This window comes from Mastigoproctus giganteus, chromosome 2, assembly GCF_048544385.1.
Source record: "Mastigoproctus giganteus isolate SK-2022 chromosome 2, ASM4854438v1, whole genome shotgun sequence".
In the NCBI taxonomy this organism is placed as follows: domain Eukaryota; kingdom Metazoa; phylum Arthropoda; class Arachnida; order Uropygi; family Thelyphonidae; genus Mastigoproctus; species Mastigoproctus giganteus.
The window spans coordinates 173,795,787-173,817,192 of NC_143576.1; the positions used below are offsets into that span (position 1 = coordinate 173,795,787).

General features: G+C 39.2%; 1 protein-coding gene across 1 annotated transcript in view; it reads right to left on the minus strand.

The window, feature by feature from the left end:
• Positions 1 to 21,406, minus strand: part of LOC150089758 (protein O-mannosyl-transferase Tmtc3-like) — a 186,308-nt gene that overhangs the window by 72,726 nt on the left and 92,176 nt on the right. Inside the window, exon 2 of the mRNA XM_090390094.1 lies at positions 10,371 to 10,562. Coding sequence (XP_090246220.1) covers positions 10,371 to 10,562 — 192 coding nt within the window. The remainder of the gene's footprint in view (positions 1 to 10,370; positions 10,563 to 21,406) is intronic.

The window sequence follows — 21,406 nt, forward strand, 5'->3', positions numbered from 1 at the left end:
GTGGTCGATTTTCTGTTTTTCTGGACGAAAAACCAGAGTTTCCGGGAGAGAAAACTATGGTGATCTCGCCTGAGACCGACTAACTCAACCACGTTGTGAAAAAGGCCCGTAAAAATTCCTCACATCATTGACGGGGCTCGAAGTCAGAAGAAAACATTAAGATACTCGCTAGACAGCCCTAAACATAAACTATGTCCACCAACGAAATCCTCAAGCTGTAATTATCCATTTGGTTACAAACTGCACGTTTAACACGAAATAAATCCATAGTACAGGCACAAAAATACAGGAGCTAAAAAATAACGTGTCCACCACGATTGATGGTCAAAACTGCTTCCATAGTGCTGCCGAGACGACACAGCGTGACACTTAAACTAACATGTCACTTCCGCCTGCGACTGCCCGGTTCAAGTCGTCCAACAACTCGCCATCTTAAAGGATCATCTAAATGACGATGCCTTGCCGTCCTGAGTACTGCAAATGTGGCTGTCCCACTGAGCAAGCCAAAAAACGGGAATGAAGTGATATGGTCGCAACTCGTGTTTTTATAGGCATGAATAATTTGCATAATATGCGGCTCTGTAAAGTGGTAGATCGATTTATATTAGATACTCGGAATTGGCATGCCAAGATGCCTATTACATTAAATATTCACCTTTGGCGACCCTTTTTTTTGCCAAAGCAAATAAAGCACAAGGCGTCAGAGGTATTGTATCTCTAAATTTCGTGCAATATATGCTTGGTTTGCCTATTTGCTTGATAAAAAACAACCATGCAAAACTTTCATCCTCATTCGACAACTAATAAATAATGATGTCTCGCTGTTAAAAAACGCCTTTCCCTTTGTCCAGGACCGTCCCACCTAGAATTTCCTCAGTTCACTCTGAGGAGCAGCAGACCATATTTCCACTTCATAGCCATGTCATTGAAGTAAGACAAGATAACCTTATAGATGGTCTGTCTGTGTGCTGCGAGTTTTACAATTTTTGATTCCGCGAAATGCCTCAGGACTTTTGAACGTGCCAACGTTGTTCATCTCTTTAATCTGGATATTTTTATCCACCTGACAACCGTGTTTAAAACAGGATAACCAGCGTCATGATATTAGCGCTCATTTGCGGAAATATTTGTCACCTAACAATGGGAAAGAGTGGAGGGGGGGAAGGGAAGAGAACTCATTCCGTCGGTTAAGAAATAAATAAAGCTTAATTCTTCTCATCCTGCAGACTAAACTTCGAGAATGAATGTCTAAAATTATTTGCTCTAGAACAGGAAGAGCTTACAATTACAGAATTTCACATGGGATAATTCTACAATGACAACACCACTTGTTACCATACGGAAGATTTAGATCGATTCCTCAGCCAATTGAAATAGAGTTCATCCCATCAAGAAAACAGGAACTTTTAAATAAGTTTTCACGTTGCAGTCTGGGTTAGTCTGGTTGGAAGTTTGAAATTTTACTTCGAAAATTTCGGTTTTTATATTCAGCAAAAAGGCTTCCGACTAGATGTGTGCTGAAAGGGGATTTCGGGGGGCTCGCGCGAGCCTCTTTTTAAATTTTTGGGGAATATCCGGCCTTTTTTGTCAAAAAAATTAATTTCATAAACTTTAACAGCATATTTTAATCCGATATAAAAACCCTTATCTGAAGTCCTCGAGCTCCTCAACAAATTGGCAGCACATCCCTGTTACCAACTCTGGAATTCCTACAATAAGCAAAGCTGGTAATTTCCAATCTCCTTTCATCCAACCCAGGGACATTATAATCTGACAAAGTATTCTTTCAGCTCGAATTCTTTATGGGCACTTTCCTTGGTCTGTAAAGTCATACGATATTGAACAACCGCATGGTAAGGCTAATCAATTTTTTTCCTATTACAAGAACGTTGGTTTCTCTGTGCAAGTTTCGCAATAGGGAGATGAAAAATTGTCAGTTCCATAGAAGGTATGCACTTGGCTTCTTCCTGGTGAAAATCGAATTGGTGTGTGCTTTGGTGTTTTTTGTAATAGGTAGAAATCTTTCTCATAGCCTGAAGTCAAATCACGTGACACATCAATTCATTTCATTTTGAAAATTTGAATGACTGGAAAGAAAGAAAGAAAGAGTAGCGGTGCTACCCTCCCCCAATCTCCCCACCACATTTTTTTCCCATCTCCGATAGGAATCATGCTCGAAAGCAGCAGAGGATTCTGGTAATCCGTTTTCGCAAAGAAACAAGCTTTTCAACGTGCTCTTGAATTACTGTTAAACGAATTACATCGGCAGACCAAGAAATGCGATCACTGACGTACACCCGTTTTGGCACGCAATATCGAACTAAAGGATAAGAAAGAGAACTGGCAGACATGGACCCACACACACGAAAGCTCCCTCGCAGCGAGATAACAAATCACAGTGAAGCCATGTAAGAAGCACGCCGATTTCAAGCAAGAGAGAGTTCGTGTGGGAAGCTTCAATAGAAGACCAGCTGAACCGACACTGCAACGAATTACAGTAGCAAGCATAAGATTTCTTCTCCTCGATCTGAATTTCTTAATTTAATTTTATTTTATTTCGTATTTTAATTTTTTTTGTTTTTCTGCATCTTTTCCTCCAATAATCCGGTCATCATTTGTTCATCCAACCTATTATTTTATTAAGAATTTCCTATATTTAAGCGATGCTGTGTCTTCAGTATTCCCTATCATGTCTCTTCTTAAGTTTCGCTTTTCTCCAGACGGAGTTTCCTAAGGCTGATTTGACTGCAGAATGAATTATTTCATACATATCAACCATCAAATTCAATTCCATTAGAAGGACTCTTCCACTTTCAGAACTTGCATTTTTCCTCATTTTAATGATTTCAGTAGAGGTTTAAAAACAGAAATGTGTGTTTTTAAACTTCTTCTAAAATACCAGTTAATTAATTGACAGTATGGAATGTACCAAACTTCGATTTTTTTTCCATTTTGAGCCCTTCAAAAATAGCTTTTCTATTTACTCCTCGTCCTCCATGCATACCAGTCTGTATGGTTTTTATATGTTTGTAAACTAATAGCTGTTTTTAACTCAGTTTTTTACGCTGATTTCAGAAATGTTATTTTTTTTCTATTACCTACTGTTTTTTTCGCAAATCACTTAAGTTGATGTCATGAGTTGTATTATTGAATCTGTTAAGTTAGGAGTAGATGCTGCTAATTTATAAACTAAATCTTCATACGTTGGCTACACTGCCTTCAATCATTTGTTTCTTGGCCGCTTTGAGAGCTCCATGCAGTGGTGTTTATCCGTGTGAGCTCAGTTTATTTTTGAGGTCATCGTGTGAAACGTGTGCTGAAAAGTGAGTAAAATGTCTTCACGCAAGTGTTTCAGCAGTCAGAACTTATTTTGTTATATTTGTGGACATTGTGCAGTCCTCAAGCAAAGACAAGATATTACAGAATTCGGAAAAAAATTGCATTGTGCTTCTTTTGGGGTGAAACTCGGTGAGCAAGATAAACAATGGGCTTCTCATAACGTTTGTTGAACCTGTGTTGAAGCATTAAGATTGTAGAAAAATGGTAAAAAGAAGGCTCTGCCATTTGCTATTCCCATGATTTGCGGGAGCCTAAAAACTACTGTGATGATTGTTACTTTGGCTTAGTTAATGTAGAGGAATACAATGTAAAGAGTAATGCAAAGAGTAATGCAATGCTAATATTCCATCTGCCATTAGATCAGTCCCACATGGAGATAACCTGATGATTCCATGCCCTCCACTTATATTGGAGAATATAGCAGCAGAGAGTGCTAAAAGTGAAGCTCTGAAGATGAGTGAAGTCTACACATTGAGTCCAACCCTCAACTGTATTCACAGCATAATCTGGTAAGAGATTTAAATTTACCAAGTAATCTGCAGAACTCCTTGGTTACAGACTTAAGCCAAAAAAATCTTCTAGCACATAAGGCGTTTTTCCTCATGGTGCTGACACAGAGAACGAGATTTGTCCCCTACTTTTCTAAGGACGATTCTGTGGTTTTTACAGAAATATAAATGACTCATTGAACTATTTAGGTATTAGTTACTCTCCTACACGGTGGAGAATTTTTATTGACTCATCAAACAGGGATCTCAAAGGTGTGTTCCGCCACAATGAAAATAAATATGGGTCAATTCCAGTAACTCACTCTACGCATTTCAAAGAAACTTGGGGGGATACAAAAACTAATAGATTAACAGTAGCCACTGGCAGAGGTGAAAGTGATTCTTGCACTGCTTCTATTGGAATGAGCAGAAGCCTGAAAAACAAGTTGCAGAATACGTCAGAGACTGCTGGGAGTCATTGCGGTACAAATAAACACATGGGTTGTGTTAGGGTAGCTAAGAATAGAAACAGGTGCATGTATACTTGCGTGTACACCAATGTTAGGAGTTTGGTAAATAAATTTGATGAATTTGAGGTAATGCTCAAAGTATCAAGGGCGGATATTGTTGGGATATCAGAGACGTGGTGTCACACAGATATAAGGAATGCAGAACTGGAATTTGGGGAGTACAATGTCTACAGAAAGGATAGACAGGATAGGAAGGGAGGAGGGGTTATTCTATTAGTTAACAAATACATAAAATCCAAGGAAGTGAAGCCAGTCGACAACGCTGAACAGTGCAGTGTCGAGTCAGTTTGGTGTGACATAAGCAATGGGAGATCAAAATTGAGAGTAGGAGTGTGCTATAGGTCTAATGACTCTGATGAGTATAATAAGAAACTGTACAGGGAAATAGAGTGGGACAGTACATCAGAGAGTCTTGTAATGGGGGATTTTAATTTCCCAAATATTGACTGGAATTTGTGGGTTGGTCACTCACACACTAGCAAAGGCTTTTGTGGATTTATTGGATGATTGTTTTCTACATCAGCATGTTCGGGAGGCAACTAAAGGGAGTAATCCTCTTGATTTGATTATCAGTAGTGATTCTTCATGCATTAAGAATCTGCAGATAAAGGAACCACTAGGTGGCAGTGATTACAGTGTGCTGAAGTGGGATTTACTCAAACAGGTAACTACCATTAGGGATAAAGGGAAGGGTTATTGCTTTCGTAAAGGCGACTACGATGGTCTGAGATAGTATTTAAATTCTATACAGTGGGACCAACTGAAGAAGTTACCAACAGCAAATTCAAAATGGGAAGCATTGAAAGAACTTATCTTGGAAGCTACTAGGCTTTACATACCAACTAATAAATATTGTTCAAGGTTTAGGCCTAAATGGATGTCAGATGAACTAATGAGACATATGACAGAGAAGAAAAATGCATGGGACACATAAATTAACACGTGACACAGAAGCCTATGATAGATACAAGTTGATGTTGTTGTTGTTGTTGTTTGGTTTTTAGGAGCATGAGCAACTAAGGCCATATTGCTCCGGAATATGCGGTGGTCATTCCCTGACCTTTCCGCATCTTCCCTATTTGGTGGTGACGGGCTCGAACCCCGGTCTAATCAAGAAGCGTGTGCTACGCACTGCTGCTCCTTCCCACCTGGCTACGGAGGCGCCATACAAGTTGATCTGTAACCAAGTTACAAAGGAGGTTAGGCAGGCAAAGGCAGATTACGAGAAATCTTTGGCAAGGGATGCAAAGAGTTCTTTACTTATGTAAACTCTAGAAGGAATCAGATTGGTCCACTCGATATCGATGGGTCAACTGTTGATGATCCTGCTCAGGTAGCTAATAAACTAAATGAATATTTTGCATCGACATTCACACATGAGGAGTTATTCAGCGAGAAGAATGCCAGAAGTGTATTCAACTCTGGCAGTAAGCTAGAGAATCTTGTAATAACTGAGAGTATAAAGTGGAGGAGAAATTGTTGAAGATAAACACAAGAAAGTCACCTGGGGTGGATGGGATCTATCCAGTTATATTAAATGAGGCAGCAAAGAAAGTAAGCAAACGCTTAGCCATAATTATGAGAGCGTCCATGGACTCAGGGGAGGTACCCACAGACTGGAGATGTGCAAATGTGACCCCAATTAACAAAGGAGGATGAAAGGCCGACACAAGTAATTATAGACCTGTGAGATTAACGTCTGTTCCAAGAACATTAATGGAGGCACTGGTTAAAGAAGCACTGCAGGATCATTTAGACAAGACTTCAGTTATAGCTCGGACACAGCATGGTTTTGTTAAGGGGAAGTCTTGCCTGACCAATTTGATTGGATACTATGATGCAGTCACAAAAGAACTGGATGCAGGGAATAACTTTGATATTATATACTTGGATCTTAGAAAGGCTTTTGATACTGTTGCACATGGAAGACTGCTGAACAAATTGGAGCAGTGTGGCATTGGAGGCAAATTGCTGCTATGGATAAAGGGATGGTTGAGGGGAGAAGACAGAGAGTGGTAATCAATGGACACTGCTCATCGTGGACTAATGTTATTAGTGGAGTACCTCAGTGTTCAGTGTTGGGTCCATTATTGTTTTCTGTATTTATAAATGATATTGATGGTGGTATATCAAGCTTGATGTCCAAGTTTGCAGATGATACAAAAGTTGGTAGGGTTGTTAAGGACATTACTCACACTATGCTGCTGCAACGGGATCTGGAAAGGTTGAGCAGATGGGCTGAGAGGTGGCAAATGAAGTTTAATATTGACAAATGAAAATTCTACATATGGGGAAACAGCAACCCCAGAGCAACGTATCAACTCTGTGGTACTACACTGACAGTGGTAGAGAATGAAAAGGACCTGCGGGAATTGTACAGGCAGATATGAAGTTCTCTTAGCAGTGCAGACGGGCTGCAAGAGTAGCTTATGGTGTCTTGTCAATGATATACAGGAATTTTTCTAGCAGGGATAAGGAGGTGATTATTCCCTTGTATAAGGCAATGGTCAGGCCACACCTTGAGTACTGTATACAGGTCTGGAGGCTTCATTTCAAGAAGGATGTAGAGCTGCTGGAACGAGTACGAAGGGCAACAAGATTAGTGAATAGAACAAAGGGGTACTCTTACGAAGAAAGGCTTAAGTTTTGCAAAATTACAGTGTCCGGAGACTAGGCACTAGCGAGGTGATCAGAAAGAGGTGTATAAAGCCTTGAATAGTTTGAGCATACTCAATACTGATGGGATTCTTCCTCTTGCTCAGAATAATCACCTGAGAGGGCATAAATTCAAATTGAGGAAACACAGATGTAGGATAGACGTGCGGAAATTTGCCTTTAGCCAGCGGGTAGTTGGTTGGTGGAACAGACTTCCATCCCTTGTCGTGGAAGTTGGTAGCCTAAATAAATTTAAGGCTCAGCTGGACAAGTATTTCGAACGAACGGAGGGGTGAAGTGGAAGTGGGTTTTTTTTTGGCTGATGCTGCATAAGCTTGCTTTCTTGCATCATATGCCTCTACTTATGCTAATGCTAACATATGAGAACTTGAATAAGTTGTTGACAAATATTACGTAAGAAAAACATGGTTGGTTGGTCTGTGCTGACTTTAAAATCATAGGCATGTTACTTGGACAGCAATTTGGCTGCACAAAAACAGCCAGTCGGAGAAGAAGCAAGATGTCGAGGTCTGGCCTAAGAACGGCAGTTTGTTGTCTGAATCAAAGAACATAGTTCATAAACCAATAGTAGACCCCAAAACTAGCCCCCTTCCATCCTTGCACATCAAACTGATTTGACAAAGCAGTTTATTAAAGCTTTATCTCAGGAAGGTCCCTGCCTTAACTACCTTTGTGATAAATTCCCATCGACCCCCCTCCCCAAGAGAAGCTAAAACAAGGTATTTTTGTTCGACCTCAAATTCGTAAACTGATGAGGGACCGGGATTTTGAAGGAATTGTGAACAGTGTTAGTGAAGAATAGGGTGAGACGTTTCACTGGAACATTAAAAATATGGAGATGGCCCTCGTGGGTAGTACAATTAGTACAATCGCCGTCCTCCCCACAGGGTGGACGCGATTCTACCAAAAAGACCTGAGTTTGAGTCCCTTCAATGGCATGAGGAATCTTAATGAGTCTTTTTCACAACATGGCTGAGTTAGTCAGTCTTATGCAAGGATAGCATTGTTTTTTTCCTGGAAACTCGGGTTTTTCGTCCAGCAAGCAGAACATCGGCCACAGAACACGCGCAATTTACAGACAATATATACACGGAGCAATATTTCCTGAGTCGCTGATGCTCCTAAAACTCTACTACTACAACAACATGGAGATGAGGTACAGGGGAGGTGGAATTCAACGTGATGGCTGACTATTGCTGGATGCTGAAGAAGGACTGTAAAGTAAAAGGATCTGCAAGAAAATCGAAGAAACGAAAATTTGTCCCATGGTAGATCAGTATTTAACATGGAGGTGAGTATTTAGTGAATTTTTTACCATATTGCCCTTTTTAATAGTGTTTTCAATGTATTTAAATATAAACATGTATTTAAATATAACATTCTGGTAAAAATAGCATTTTGTTATAATTTTAGTTCACAAATACTGCCAAAAATTAATAAAATTTGTAAAGTAATCAAAGTTTTTTTCGTTATTTTTGAAGAAACCTGACCTAATGGCAGTCATTTTTAAAATCAGCGTTAGAAAATGATTCAGAAACACCCTTTCCTGAGAAAAAAAAATCTGTTTGTTTAAAATATAGAGTAGTAATTATAATTGGCACTTCAAATTAGTAGGGACAATTTGAAGCGAATATTATTTCTTAGAATCTAGCTCGCATTTGGGTGGGCGATACCTATTTAGTTATACCAGAGCAACAGGTCATGATTGCTCAAAGGGTGCATCATGAAGTCTTGAAACTGATTTCCGACTGCCACAATCGTAAGAGTGGTTTTCGATGGTTAGCTTAACTTCAGAACCCCCTAATTCTATGCTTAGACGTATAGAGATGAGGTCTTTAAATTTTATAAGAGATTTTTCACGGTGAAAAGCCCTGCATTCATTTCCATGTGATATTTTTCTTTCCCTTAGGTTTTAGCTGGTCGATGACTTCCTTTCAACGTAAGAATATTCTTCAGGATGAAATGGCCAGATGGGTTTCTGATCTGCATATCATCGAATGTAACTCGGTTGATTTAGGGAGGAGAACTGGAGCACGTCGATCTCCTTTCAGAACCTGAAATGCAGTAAGCTTTGCCTTTGGAAGAGGGGCATTTGTTACCATAAGGCTGTATCATCAGCCTTATACACAACATGGAACTCGTCGATAGCTCTTCGGTTCTTTTAGATGATCACACGCGCTATTGAAAAATATAAGTTATTCAGGACTGGTCTTTGGTGTTGGGTAGCCATGATCCCATGGTTATGATTAATAAAAATAGAGGCATTTCTTTTCAATATAACAATACTCTTCCACAAAATATTTTACAGCATGCCATCAAGTATGCATTTCTTGATATGTTACATTTTATGGCTGGAACTAAACTTTTGAACGCTAGTATAGAAATACTGAGAGAAATGATGCACAATATCTCTCAACTTGCATGGCTTGGATGAAAATGTTTCTCACTGATCAAGACAGAGAGAAACTGAATGAGGCTTCAGAAGTTCACGAACGTCAACAACACTGTAGAATTATCAAGAGATGTCTGCACTAGTTCTCTGCTGAAGCTCCTGAAAGAGATTACTAAGCGACTAATTCTGTTACATTAGATTAGCATCGACCTGTCGTATGGAGCAGCAGTCATTTCTAACTCTAACCATACATTCCAGTAAACCGACTAATAGGATTATAATTTGTTGTGGAAACCCCAATTCCCGAAATAGAAACTAAGTATGTATTCAAAATTATGAATTTAAATTGAATAAATAATGTCATCATGTATTTTGAACTGACAAAGAATTTTCAAGTATAAAATAAATGTTACTTGATCAACAGGACTTAAAACACTGGCGAATAATTAAAATATCGAGACAGTGGTGTGTCTAGGTGTGTGCATACCAAATTTTATTTATATTAAATTTCTTCAACGAGTTTATGATTACCTCGAAGCACTCGAAAAGGTTTTTTTAAAATTATTGTTTTAGCTGAACGGCTAAAGTTAATATAAAACGGTATGTGAGACTGTATCACAATTTTATTAACATTTTCTATTATTAAAGTACAGCTGACAGTGACAGTTATCACCTTCTTCAAGCATAATACAGTCCGTTGCCAGGATAATAAACTCTAGTGATCAAAATCATGCAATTGGATTGAGCTACAAAAACAAAACGCTGTGTTCTCCTTGGCCGTATCCAAAGTGCTCTGTACTCTCAAATTGTATTCTTTCGGACAATGGGACACATGTTCAATCCAATTATGCAACGAAACAACACAAAGCTCTTAACAAAACCTTGGAAATTCAAAAGTGATGTAATATTCGCGCATCGAGAGAACATTTTTCAAATCACACTCACCTTATGTAGAGGGGTTCCCCAGAAATCGTGCCAGAAGAGGTTGTTTAGTGGTACGTGTGAACGAACATCCCTGTTTTCTTTGATGGCAGCGATGTCATCAAACACAAGACCACCCCTAAGAGAGGGATAGTAACAAGTGACGGCGGCTGCAGCTACAGCTACGCTATGTAACCATGGCGACCCCTTGCCGGCCTGTAAAACAAAAGAAATAAAATTTAGAAACTTTTAGAAAGTATTTACGAAATATAAACACATTCTGGTAAACGTATTTTGTGCAATCGTGCATCGTGTAGAAATGTGTAGTGCATAAAGATCAAAGTACAAAGAATGTTAAAACTTTCTGTTGATGTCTTACGTTTACAGTATAAAAATACTTTACTGTGGTTCGCAAATTAAGGAAAATCTACTTACTGTTGAATCAGTTCATTCCATCGTGGCGAATAGTGATTTTAAACTGTTGGCTTCCTATTGGCCACCAACAGTTCTCCAGTAGGAATTTGCTGGATCTACATCAACAACAACAGTAAGTGTTGGTCAAATGCCAGCATTTTCGGTTACACTCATAAAAGGCAAAATGAGGTTAAAAAGGAAATTAGGAGAACTACCACCGGAGGAAAAAAAACATGCATTTTTTCTATACCAATTTGCATAAAGAGACAGCAATGCTCAACCTGTGGCACTTCTGTTAAGAATAAACAAGACAAGAGCACTTGATTGATTTTCGGTTCTCTAAGCCCTAACGTGGTGAAGACAATCGCACCTGAAATGTAAATGAATCAATACCTAATGAGGGGTATTCTGCCTGATGAAAATTCCCCTGACAGAAAAATTATGCAGCAGAGGGCGCGATATTGAAAATCTTTAAGCCACCCCAATGGGTATGAATCGAGGGTACTCAAAGGCTTTTCTAGCAAAAATTATCTTTCAGACCGTGATATTCATGGGTCAAAAATATCACCTGCGCGTCTCACGGAGAGGGCACACTTTCCTCGTATTCATCACTAACAGTTTTTACAAAGAACTAAATAGTCCAACTTGGGCCATTTGCGGACAACTATATCTGCTGAGTTGTAACTCAGCTGATGACCAATTCTATTTTTGGCCACAACCAATCTTTACAAAATTTTAAAATGATGGCTTTTTCACATAATTCAAGGATTAATAATAAAACAAAATGACTGGCGTTTTTATTATAAGTGTAGCATGATAACAGGTGTTGATCCTTAGTGACTTGGAAGCACGCATCCTTCCTTAGAGAGAACTTTAGCTGAAGCGCGCTCAAGCATGTTCTGGTCGAAATTTGCAACAGCAATTGAGACATAGTGCAATTTTCGTGCTTATGCAGTCTGATTTTCATTTCCCCATCATCAATAACAATCAAAATTACGATTAATAAGATCAGTTAAGAGATTCAAAAGCCTTATTTAATTCTGATTTTGTAATTTTAAAATCTTGTAGGCAAGCAGAATTGTGATTACTGAATATGCAGGTATACTATTTCATTTCAATTTTCATTGTAGCCATTCATTCAATCAACCTCTCCAGGTAAGGTTCATAAATTAGTTCATTGAGAGAAAGGCATGAAGTGGGAGTTTAATAATTAAAATTATTTGATTTAAATTTAAAATTAATTTAAAACACTAATTCCAATTTTGAAAATGCAATACTTTGTTTATTAACTCTGTAATGGTGAGAAGACTTACATTCAGAACAGTCAATACCCTAAATTAATTACTTATTTGCAGACAAAGTTTCTGAATGTATCTTATTCTGTTATCGAATGATTCTGTTATCGAGTTAAAGCAAAAATGACTATGGCTTAAGACTGAGCGGAAAGGAAACAGCTTCCATGTAAACGAATAAATAGGTAAATTCTATAGCAAGAACTATAGAAAGATAAACCTAATCACACTGATACAAAACAAAGAAATCGTTCCCAATAAAATACAGAAAATGAACCTCTGGGTATCATCTTTCATGATGCTCAGATATTAATAATTTAAAATAAGAACACACACACGCATAGAAGGAAATAAGTATTCAAAACTGCTAGATATTCTCGAGTGAAAAGTAAAGTAAGCCACCAAATAAATTAATTTAAGAAATTATCAAAGTGCATCCTCATCTGAGAAAGCGCCTCATATGTACTGGAGCATTCAACCAATAAATAGCCCAAATAGCTGGAGAGGGATAAATAACAACAAAGATATCCGACATACAGATAATGAATCAGTTTAAATGGATAAACTCGATCATATCGATGATCTTGAAGTGCGTGCCAACTACTCAGCTGTGTACATTATTATATCCATTATAATGTGCGCGTCTGGGTTAATATTTGTAGACGTTACTTCTCTCTTTTTCTCTCCCCTTTACCGATATCACAGTGGTATCGTCACCGTCCTCGCCACACCGGGTGGAAAAGGCCCGGGTTCGAATCCCGTCGATGACGCGAGGAACTTTAATGGGCTTTTTTCACTCCGTGGCTGAGTTAGTCGGTCTCAGGCGTAGATAGCAAGGTTTTTCTCCCCAGAAACTGGGGTTTTTTTCGTCCAGCAAAACAAGCAAATCGACCAGACAACACACGCAATTTACAGACACGATTACGGGTTAATGTAATTATTTGCGGGTAACCCTAATATAATAATAAATTTCCCCTTTATCTGCTCGCATTGGATAACTCTTTGGATAACTCTGAAAGAGTTATCCAAAGAATTTGTTATCCAAAATTGGATAACAAATTGGATAACTCTGAAAGAGTTATCCAATGCGAGCAGGTTCTGCTGTTTGAGGTATTTTTTCGAATTTCCTTTCATATCAAATAAGTCACTTCAACGCTTGAATAAGTATTCTAACTCTAAGAAAACGTTGAAGATAATTAATCCTCTGAATTAATTTCTGACAACTTAGATGATACTTGTTAATGGGGATCTTTTAATGAACTTAAATGCTAAACCGACAAATTTATTCTCATAGAAACAAAACAGGCAAATAACATTATATTCGTGAGATGGTTTTAAATTAGGACCAAAGTGATTCCGGTCGCGATGCACCATAACTTGTTGCATCTAAATTGCTTTTGTTCTAAAACCGGTTCGTCTCTTTAAAAGATGAAACACAGGGGAACAATTTACCCAAAAAATAAAAATAAATAATAAAAAAAACAAATAAACATACACCTCTGTCTCAAACCAACTAACTTGCTTAAAAAAACAGGATCTGAGCAAGTTCCTCGAGTCATTTGTGGTAATTGAACAGCATCCTTCTGAATGGAGACAAATGGCATTGCCACTAACACGCTCCAACAATCGAGCCTTTATTGGCGATTAGTTCTTTTTTTCTTGCAAAGGTTTTTCCTCATGAGGTTCCCATTTTACGATTAGATCTAGAGAGTGATGAAGATGAAGCGCATCTAAATAAATTAGAATATCGCATTATGGTTCTTCTGAGATTGCATTTTCATCTACAAAATGCGAGAAAACATTTCTGACTTGATAGATATTTAAAGTGTTGAAAATATAGATTGCCATGGCGCCTTTACCTTTGAAGTCGTTTTATTTCATTATCAGTATCTCCAACCTGGCCTGTTTGCTGCTGGACGAAGGCATTTTCAGCTGATCTCCGTAATTCCCTCTTCTGTCTAGTCCTTGCCTGCTGCGATCCGTTGTGAACTTTTATTTCATCACTCCAGCTCTGTATTGGTCTTGTTTCTCATTTCGAGAGCTCTCTCTTCCATGCAATGGAATCCAGCTTGCAGTCTAACTTAGTTCATCGTTATCAATTACACTACCAATACAGCCAGCCTATGACCATTTTCCCTCACAGATATGATCTTTATTATCATTACCGCCCAAAGTAATAATCAAGCTATATCCCTTTTTGTCCAACCTTGTAATTCCAGAAGAGCTCCTTTCCATCCCGCTTTGAAGTTCTCGTGTAAATCTACAATCTATACTAATCCTTTATCTTGTTTAGCTACAATTGCCATTGTTGCATTTCGCCAAATGGCCAAGATAGCTTTACAGCTCCACTCCTTCAAACCTTCATTTTGCTATTTCTAAATTACTTTAGAATTGAGTATCTGTGTATATGCTTTTGGTCTGTCATATGTTGACCGGTATGATGAAAACAATCTGATCAAAAACCCGAGGGGATTGTTTTTCATCCAGTAAAACCACTTTACTGGTTTCCTGTTTTTTTTTGGTTTTTTTTCACTGAAGAAAAAACTCGGGGATGGGGGAAAGGGAGCCTTGCTATCCTTGCTTGAGAGTGACTAACTCAACCACGTTGTGAAAAAAGCGTCATTGACGGGTTCGAACCCTGGCCTTGGCGAAGACTCTGATTATAACTATTTTGCCGTCCGCGAAGACTGTGAAAAAAGTGAAAGAGAGAATTATTTTTAATTTATAATACCTCATAAATACGAGGGTGACTCAACAGAAACTACATTCCAAGTAACTCTCGCAGTTTTTCTCACAAAATCACTCTTCTCGACGCAATGAATTTTACCAATGCCATGACAGGGAAGTTGTTTTAGTTGGTCCCTGAATAATTTTGCGCAGCACATTGCATCTTGTGGTTAACGTGGATTCGGGTTTCTCTGATAACTGCTTTCAAGATCCAGTCAGATGATAATCCCTAAGTGCGAGACCTGATGAGTATGGCGTAGAGACAAAATGACGTCAATGAACAGGTCACCGGCACCATACCAGTACAGTATAGTGGTTCGCCACTTGTGAACTACTTGGATAGAGCTCTGGGTTAAAACCCCTTCGGAGATGCGTCATCTTCTGCTGCTACAAATCACATAACACATCACATTTCCACCTTGGCACACGACATGACGTATACCGCAATTTTGAAACCGTGATATAACGGGTATGCGCACGAGACCAGCCCCAGATCTTTTCTTACGCATTGCAGGTCGACAACACAGCAAGAAAAATGAATTCTGATTTTGAACGTGTATTTTGGTAGAATAATTAATCCACCTTCATATACAAAAAAGATAGACAGATGAACTTAGGGCAAGAATTTCCTGCCCAAATGCGGGTTTGTTATTGGTGAAGACGCTATTAGTTCCTTGTTACGTTAGGGTAGATTGTTGATCAGTTCCGTCAGTTCCTGTAATCTATCTATCTACCTTCCTACCACCGTTAATCACGTGTACGGATTACCATAAAAACCCCCCGTCTAATAACGTCATATCCGAGAGGTAGACAGACAGTATCCGATGTAATTATGAAGTATGTGAAATATTCGCGGTATCTTATCGATCTGCTGCGTCTGGAAGTCTATGCGTGGGAACCCCACCATCTGCTGTACGGAAAATTGAACGGGAAGGTTTGTGTGTGCCATAGTTAAAACATCGCGTCTTTTCTTGGCGATGTGCGAGGGTCGAAGTGCAACCTGTTTACTTATGGACCAAGCTGCACTCCCGTTCTTTGCCACTTACTTATTCTCTGCATCGACTGTTTTCAGAGGGAAGGAAGAATGGATTCATTTTAGCGCCGGGAACAGTTTCTCTGGTTGAAAGGATAAAGAAAAACTGTTTTAGTGCGTTTCTTCATTTCCATATGACGCCACCCAGCAGACCGGAGCGGATGTCAAGAGAAAAATTTCCTTGCTTAGCAACCTTTACAGAATTGTCTATTTGCGTTACTATAATAGGATAAATGGTAATTCAAAATAATCCATTCCAGGATATTTGACTTTTATTAATTGTTCTAAGTTATTTCTATAATAGATGGAAAGATATAAATTAACATAGGAAGATACCTCTGTAGAGTCCAGTGTAGGGAGGTTTATAGTTTCGAAATAAACAAAATGCAACCACAACTCTTGAAATTTATATGACACACACAAATTATACGTTTTTAATTAATTTCAGTTGGTACAGCCTTAGACCAAATAAATGGATCTGGAAGAAGAAGATTCACCACTTCAATTTTCATCTCTTTCATAAAGAAATGATAAATTTTCTGAATTCTATTCAAAACAGGAAACATCTTCTGTGGGAATCTACATCCAGCAAGCAATAGGGAACCATCGTGCTTATTAAAGTGAAGGTAGGAAAACATTTAATTATTTAAATGCTCATCAGCCAGTTTACAGTCTTCTGCTGGTCCTATCGGGTAGAGTAGTGTGTATAGGCACTGTCCTCTTTACACCGTGTGTAAAAAGTCTGAATTCGAATCACTTCAATAAGAGAGGAATTTTTATGGGCCTTTTTCATAAATTAGCTCAGATAGTCGGTCGGTCTCAATTGAAGTTTGGGTAGTTTGGACTCTGGAAACTCGGGTTTTTCATCCATTAAAAGGAAACTCGACCATAGAACGCACAAATTGCAAGCATCAAAAGGTGCAATATAGTCTAAGTCACTGCTGCTCGTAAAATCCTATAACAATAGCAATGGTGTCCAACTACGCACAAAATTGGTGCCCCGAAAAAGTAAGAGGAAGTTTTAACTTATAATTTATATCTATCGACGAAATTGCTCAACAGAGAAAATATCAGTACACTGAAATTGCACGCAAAAATATTTTAGTGCATGTAAATGAATTATACGAGAAATATTAAAAAATAAAAATGGAGAGAATGTGATTACGATCTACCGTTGTCTACGACCAAGTCTGTCTTTAATGGGTGTCATACTGCTCGGTGACAATGCACAGTATGGCTCATAAACCCAAAAATTCCAAAAAACCTCGAGTTTAAATATGCTTCACCATCCACTGTAGTCTGGACCTTGTTCCCTCTAGGTCCTACCCTCCGGCTTCTATCTGTTAGGCAAGTTAAAGAAATATCTTCGCAAGTTAAAGAAAAACTAATACAGTGAGGACGTTCAACAGACACCGTAAAACATAGCTTAATAGCACGACCTAACTTTCTACAGTAGTGGTATAGATAATCAGATTGTACACTGAGTTGACAAAAATCAAGGGATATGAGAAATATATACCTACCTAATAAATGTAGGCCCACCTTTCGCCCGGATAACGGCAGTCGCACGGCGGGGCAACGAGTTCACTAGCTCACGAAAGTGTTCCACAGGTATTTCCATTCATGCTTGCTGCACCGCTGCCCATAATTCTGTTACACTCCTGGATGGAGGATCCAAAGCTTGAACAGACCTTTTCGCAGCATCCCAAAGATGCTCCACATGGTTCATGTCCGGTGAACGGAGAGGCCATTCCATGGTGGTGGTAAAATCATCTCCTGAATGCTCTTTGAACCATGTTCTAGTCACTACGGCTCTGTAGGGAGGCGCATTGTCCTTCTGGGAGAATCCATTGCCTTGTGGGTGCACGATGACCATGAAGGGGTGCAGATGGTCTGCAAGGATAGGCACGTAACCTGGGCCGTTCAGAGATGCGTCTAGACGTACCAGAGGACTTAACTTGTGCCAATTGAACACGCGCCAGACCATATCTACAGTCCACCTGCCTGAATAGTTCCTTGTTGACATGACAGGCGCATAGTTTCGTGCGGCTTCTGCCAGATATGCACCCTCCCGTCCTCTCGAAATAACTGGAAATGGGACTCATCGAACGAAGAGACCAGTCTCCAATCATTCAAGGTCCAGTGCCGATGTTATTTCGCCCATTTGAGGCGTAGAGTCCTGTGTCGTGGTGTTAGCAATGGGACTCTGGTTGGTCGGCAGCTCCCATAACCTATTGCGGCTAATGATCACCTGATGGTCTTGGTGGAGACGTTTCTGGCACTTCCCTCGTTGAAGTTGGCGGTGATTTGTGCCACTGTCGCTCTCCAGTTGGGTGATACAATGCGAGACGGACGTCGACGGCCACGTTCATCCACCACCTTTCTCCGCCGACAGCGCTGTCCACGATGAGTTGTTATTCCGAAAATGGCGTATTTCCGATACACCCTTGATACTGTCGAACGGTGATGGTGCAATTTCTGTAGCACCTCCGCGATAGACTGACCCATGCGTCGGGCACCCACTATGAATTGCTCTTTCAAATTCGGTTAACTCACGACGTTTATCCATACTGACATCGAATTATCGTCTACGTGAATGCAATGATGCAGTGTACCTATGTACTTGCCAAGCAGTGGGATCGTCCACTAGCGAGATGGGCGACAGCGTCGCGTGGTCCAGGAACCAGGTATTCCATGAATTCTGTCCTTTCAGTGTATTATGAAAAACGTATGAGGGAAAGTAGTCAATACGTTTAGTTATCTGTACACACCGCGATTTTTTTTTTATAACTACAGCCAAAGAAGAAGTTCAGATCATTGTATTGGAACCATTTAAATTTATTGAAACGCATGAAAACGAATAGAGAATTAAAGGCGGGATCCTGGTATATATGCCTTAGCAGGTAGCCCTATGGATAGATTCACCTTCTTCCCCCATATCGAATGGAAAAGGCCTAAGTTCTAATCCCTTCAAACGAGAGTAAATTTTATACGTCTTTTTCACAATGTGGCTGAGCTAGTCTGTCTCAGGCGATGGTAGCAGGGTTTTTTGTCTAGTAAACAGGCAAATCGACCACAGACAAAAAATGTATAGTATAATATGTATATGCGGTCTAAGTCGCTGATGCGCCTAAAACCCTACAAGAGCAAGTAGTCCATATCGAGAATGCATCATCCTCTTTATTCATACTCGAAGGAGTCTTGAGAACTTTTATGGCCGAGTTAATCGATCTAAGGCTTATGTCATAAAACGTTTTTCATTCAGCAAAACAGAAAACACCTTAATATACACACCATTTACACACCAATAAGCCTCATGGCATTTTTTCTTAATTATTCTAAAAAGCTCAGTCACTTCAACGTGTTTCCATTGTATTACATAAGAATGGCAGGCCTTCCTCGCACCTCTCTCTCTCCTGAATCCTTCAATGTCTATAATCCTACAATCAGTGTTTCATTCACTGGTGTTAAGGTTTCTCGTCATATTTCTTCACAAAGAATATAATTTCTTGGTTCTTTATCCATCTCTGTCATACTATTGATGTAAGATCTGTTTTCTTTCTTGGGCGATCTCGCCGATTCCATTACAGGATTAAATAAACTTAAAACCCCATCGCAGTCGCTGGAGTTGTAATTTTGGAGGGGACATAGGTGGGGAACATAACTGATTTCTTCGTTACCAAGGTCGATTAAAACGCAACGGGAATTAAATACATTTAGAAAGGGCGATAATCTTCTTAGACGTCTTATAAGCCTTCTGCTAAGGAGCTTAACTCACCACTTTTTTAAAAGCCTTGTATGAAAGATAAAATACACAAAATTCACACTTATCATAGTATATTTATGTTGCATGTTATTGCTCATAAGGTGCACAAACGCCTTCGAAATCTAACTCGTCTTTATGAATTACGCTACTCTTTGTTAGTTTTAATATTGTTATTGGTTAAATATTTTAAGCGATGAGCAATGTTTGTAGTATCCACCGCGATGTGTCGCTACTAGTCATTAAAAACCGCCCATAGTTCGCTACAGCTGCTAGTAAATACTGTACATTAATTAACCATTTTCGAACTGGAACACATTCATTTAACTATAATGACACCAGGAGGCGCTTAAGACAGTTATATATCATATCCTTTTTGTCACTATCTGCGAGCGTGGTGAACAGACGCATCATTGAACTTTTTACGTACCAGTTATTAGCCCCAAGATGCTGGTGTCAGCAGTTGGCCGGCCACATTCACTCGCCATGCACGCACGCCATGTTTCTGGATGAGAGCCAAGAAACGAAAAATATTGTCGTAATTGTCGTTTCTGTTGTCCGACATTCTGCTGAATCAGTAGATCTGTGAATAAACGATTTCTTTTTAGGCTAAAAAGATGTTTTATATGATGTGGGCAATTCGACACAAACGAATTGAATCGCTGCATTGTAAATATTCCATCGTGTGTGGGCCTTATCTAACTCTTCCTGTGTACCCCCATTAGCCCACACATCAACAGCGCTTCCACGAAGCTTTCTTCAGACACTGTGACTCAAAGGGGGATTGTATGTCCCGAGGAGAAAGAAACTGTTACGATAAGGAGGACGGGTGGATTTTAAAAAGGAAACCTGACCAATATCTTGACACTCCATAACTTGAAAAGATATTACACACATACACGCTCGAGCATGCTAAATATCTGCAACAGCCATTGATCAATGCCCATCGTTTCTGTAGTTTCAGATTTATTGTACGATGGTTGGATGTTCGAGCATTTGTAAACGTGGGCTTTCTGAGAAGCAGTTTTTCAGTTCTTATTTTATTTTTTATTATTTTTTTTTGAGAGGCTTATTGAAGAGATAGTAATTATATAATAAGTAAAGTGGATGGAACACTTTTAGCTAGTTGGAATTTAATCATCTGGAAGGAATTACTCCAATTCAATATCCAAAGAAAGATATCTTTTTATTCTGGACAGCGACGAATTTGGTACTTCTTAGGAAGGGTGGGGGAGGAGATCGTATGTTATTATCAGTGTTAACATAACTATTTATATAATTCATAATGAATGGATTTAATATAAAAGGGTAAAATTAGTACTTCCACACTGAATGACTACTTTATTAGCTATAAGTACTCTTTTCATCAAATGGCGTCCTTCTTCAATAAGAGCATGATGGATTTGTATTATTCGGTATAAATCAGGTGGTCAGATATGTAGGGACGTTCTCTCTGTGCAGTTCAGTGAAGAATGGGCAAGACGAAAGATTTAATTGACCTTGAAAGTGGCTTGGTAGGCGGCGTCAGAAGCACCGGTATAAGTATCTTGGAAACTGCTAGCCAGCTAGTATTTTCGCGTACGACTTCGTCTCGAGTTTATAGAAGTTAGTTCAATAACTAAATAACATCCAGCCAACAATCTTATGGTCGGAAACAATTCGTTGATAGAAAGGCCAACGGATGGTTGCAACGTTTTTGCTGGATAACAGTCAGTCAAATAGCAACCGATTACAAAAGCGGTGACCAATGAGGTATTTCCGAATGCACTCGACGTACTTTGTCACGGATGGCGGTATCGCAGTCGACGACGAACCGGGTTCCTCTCCTGTC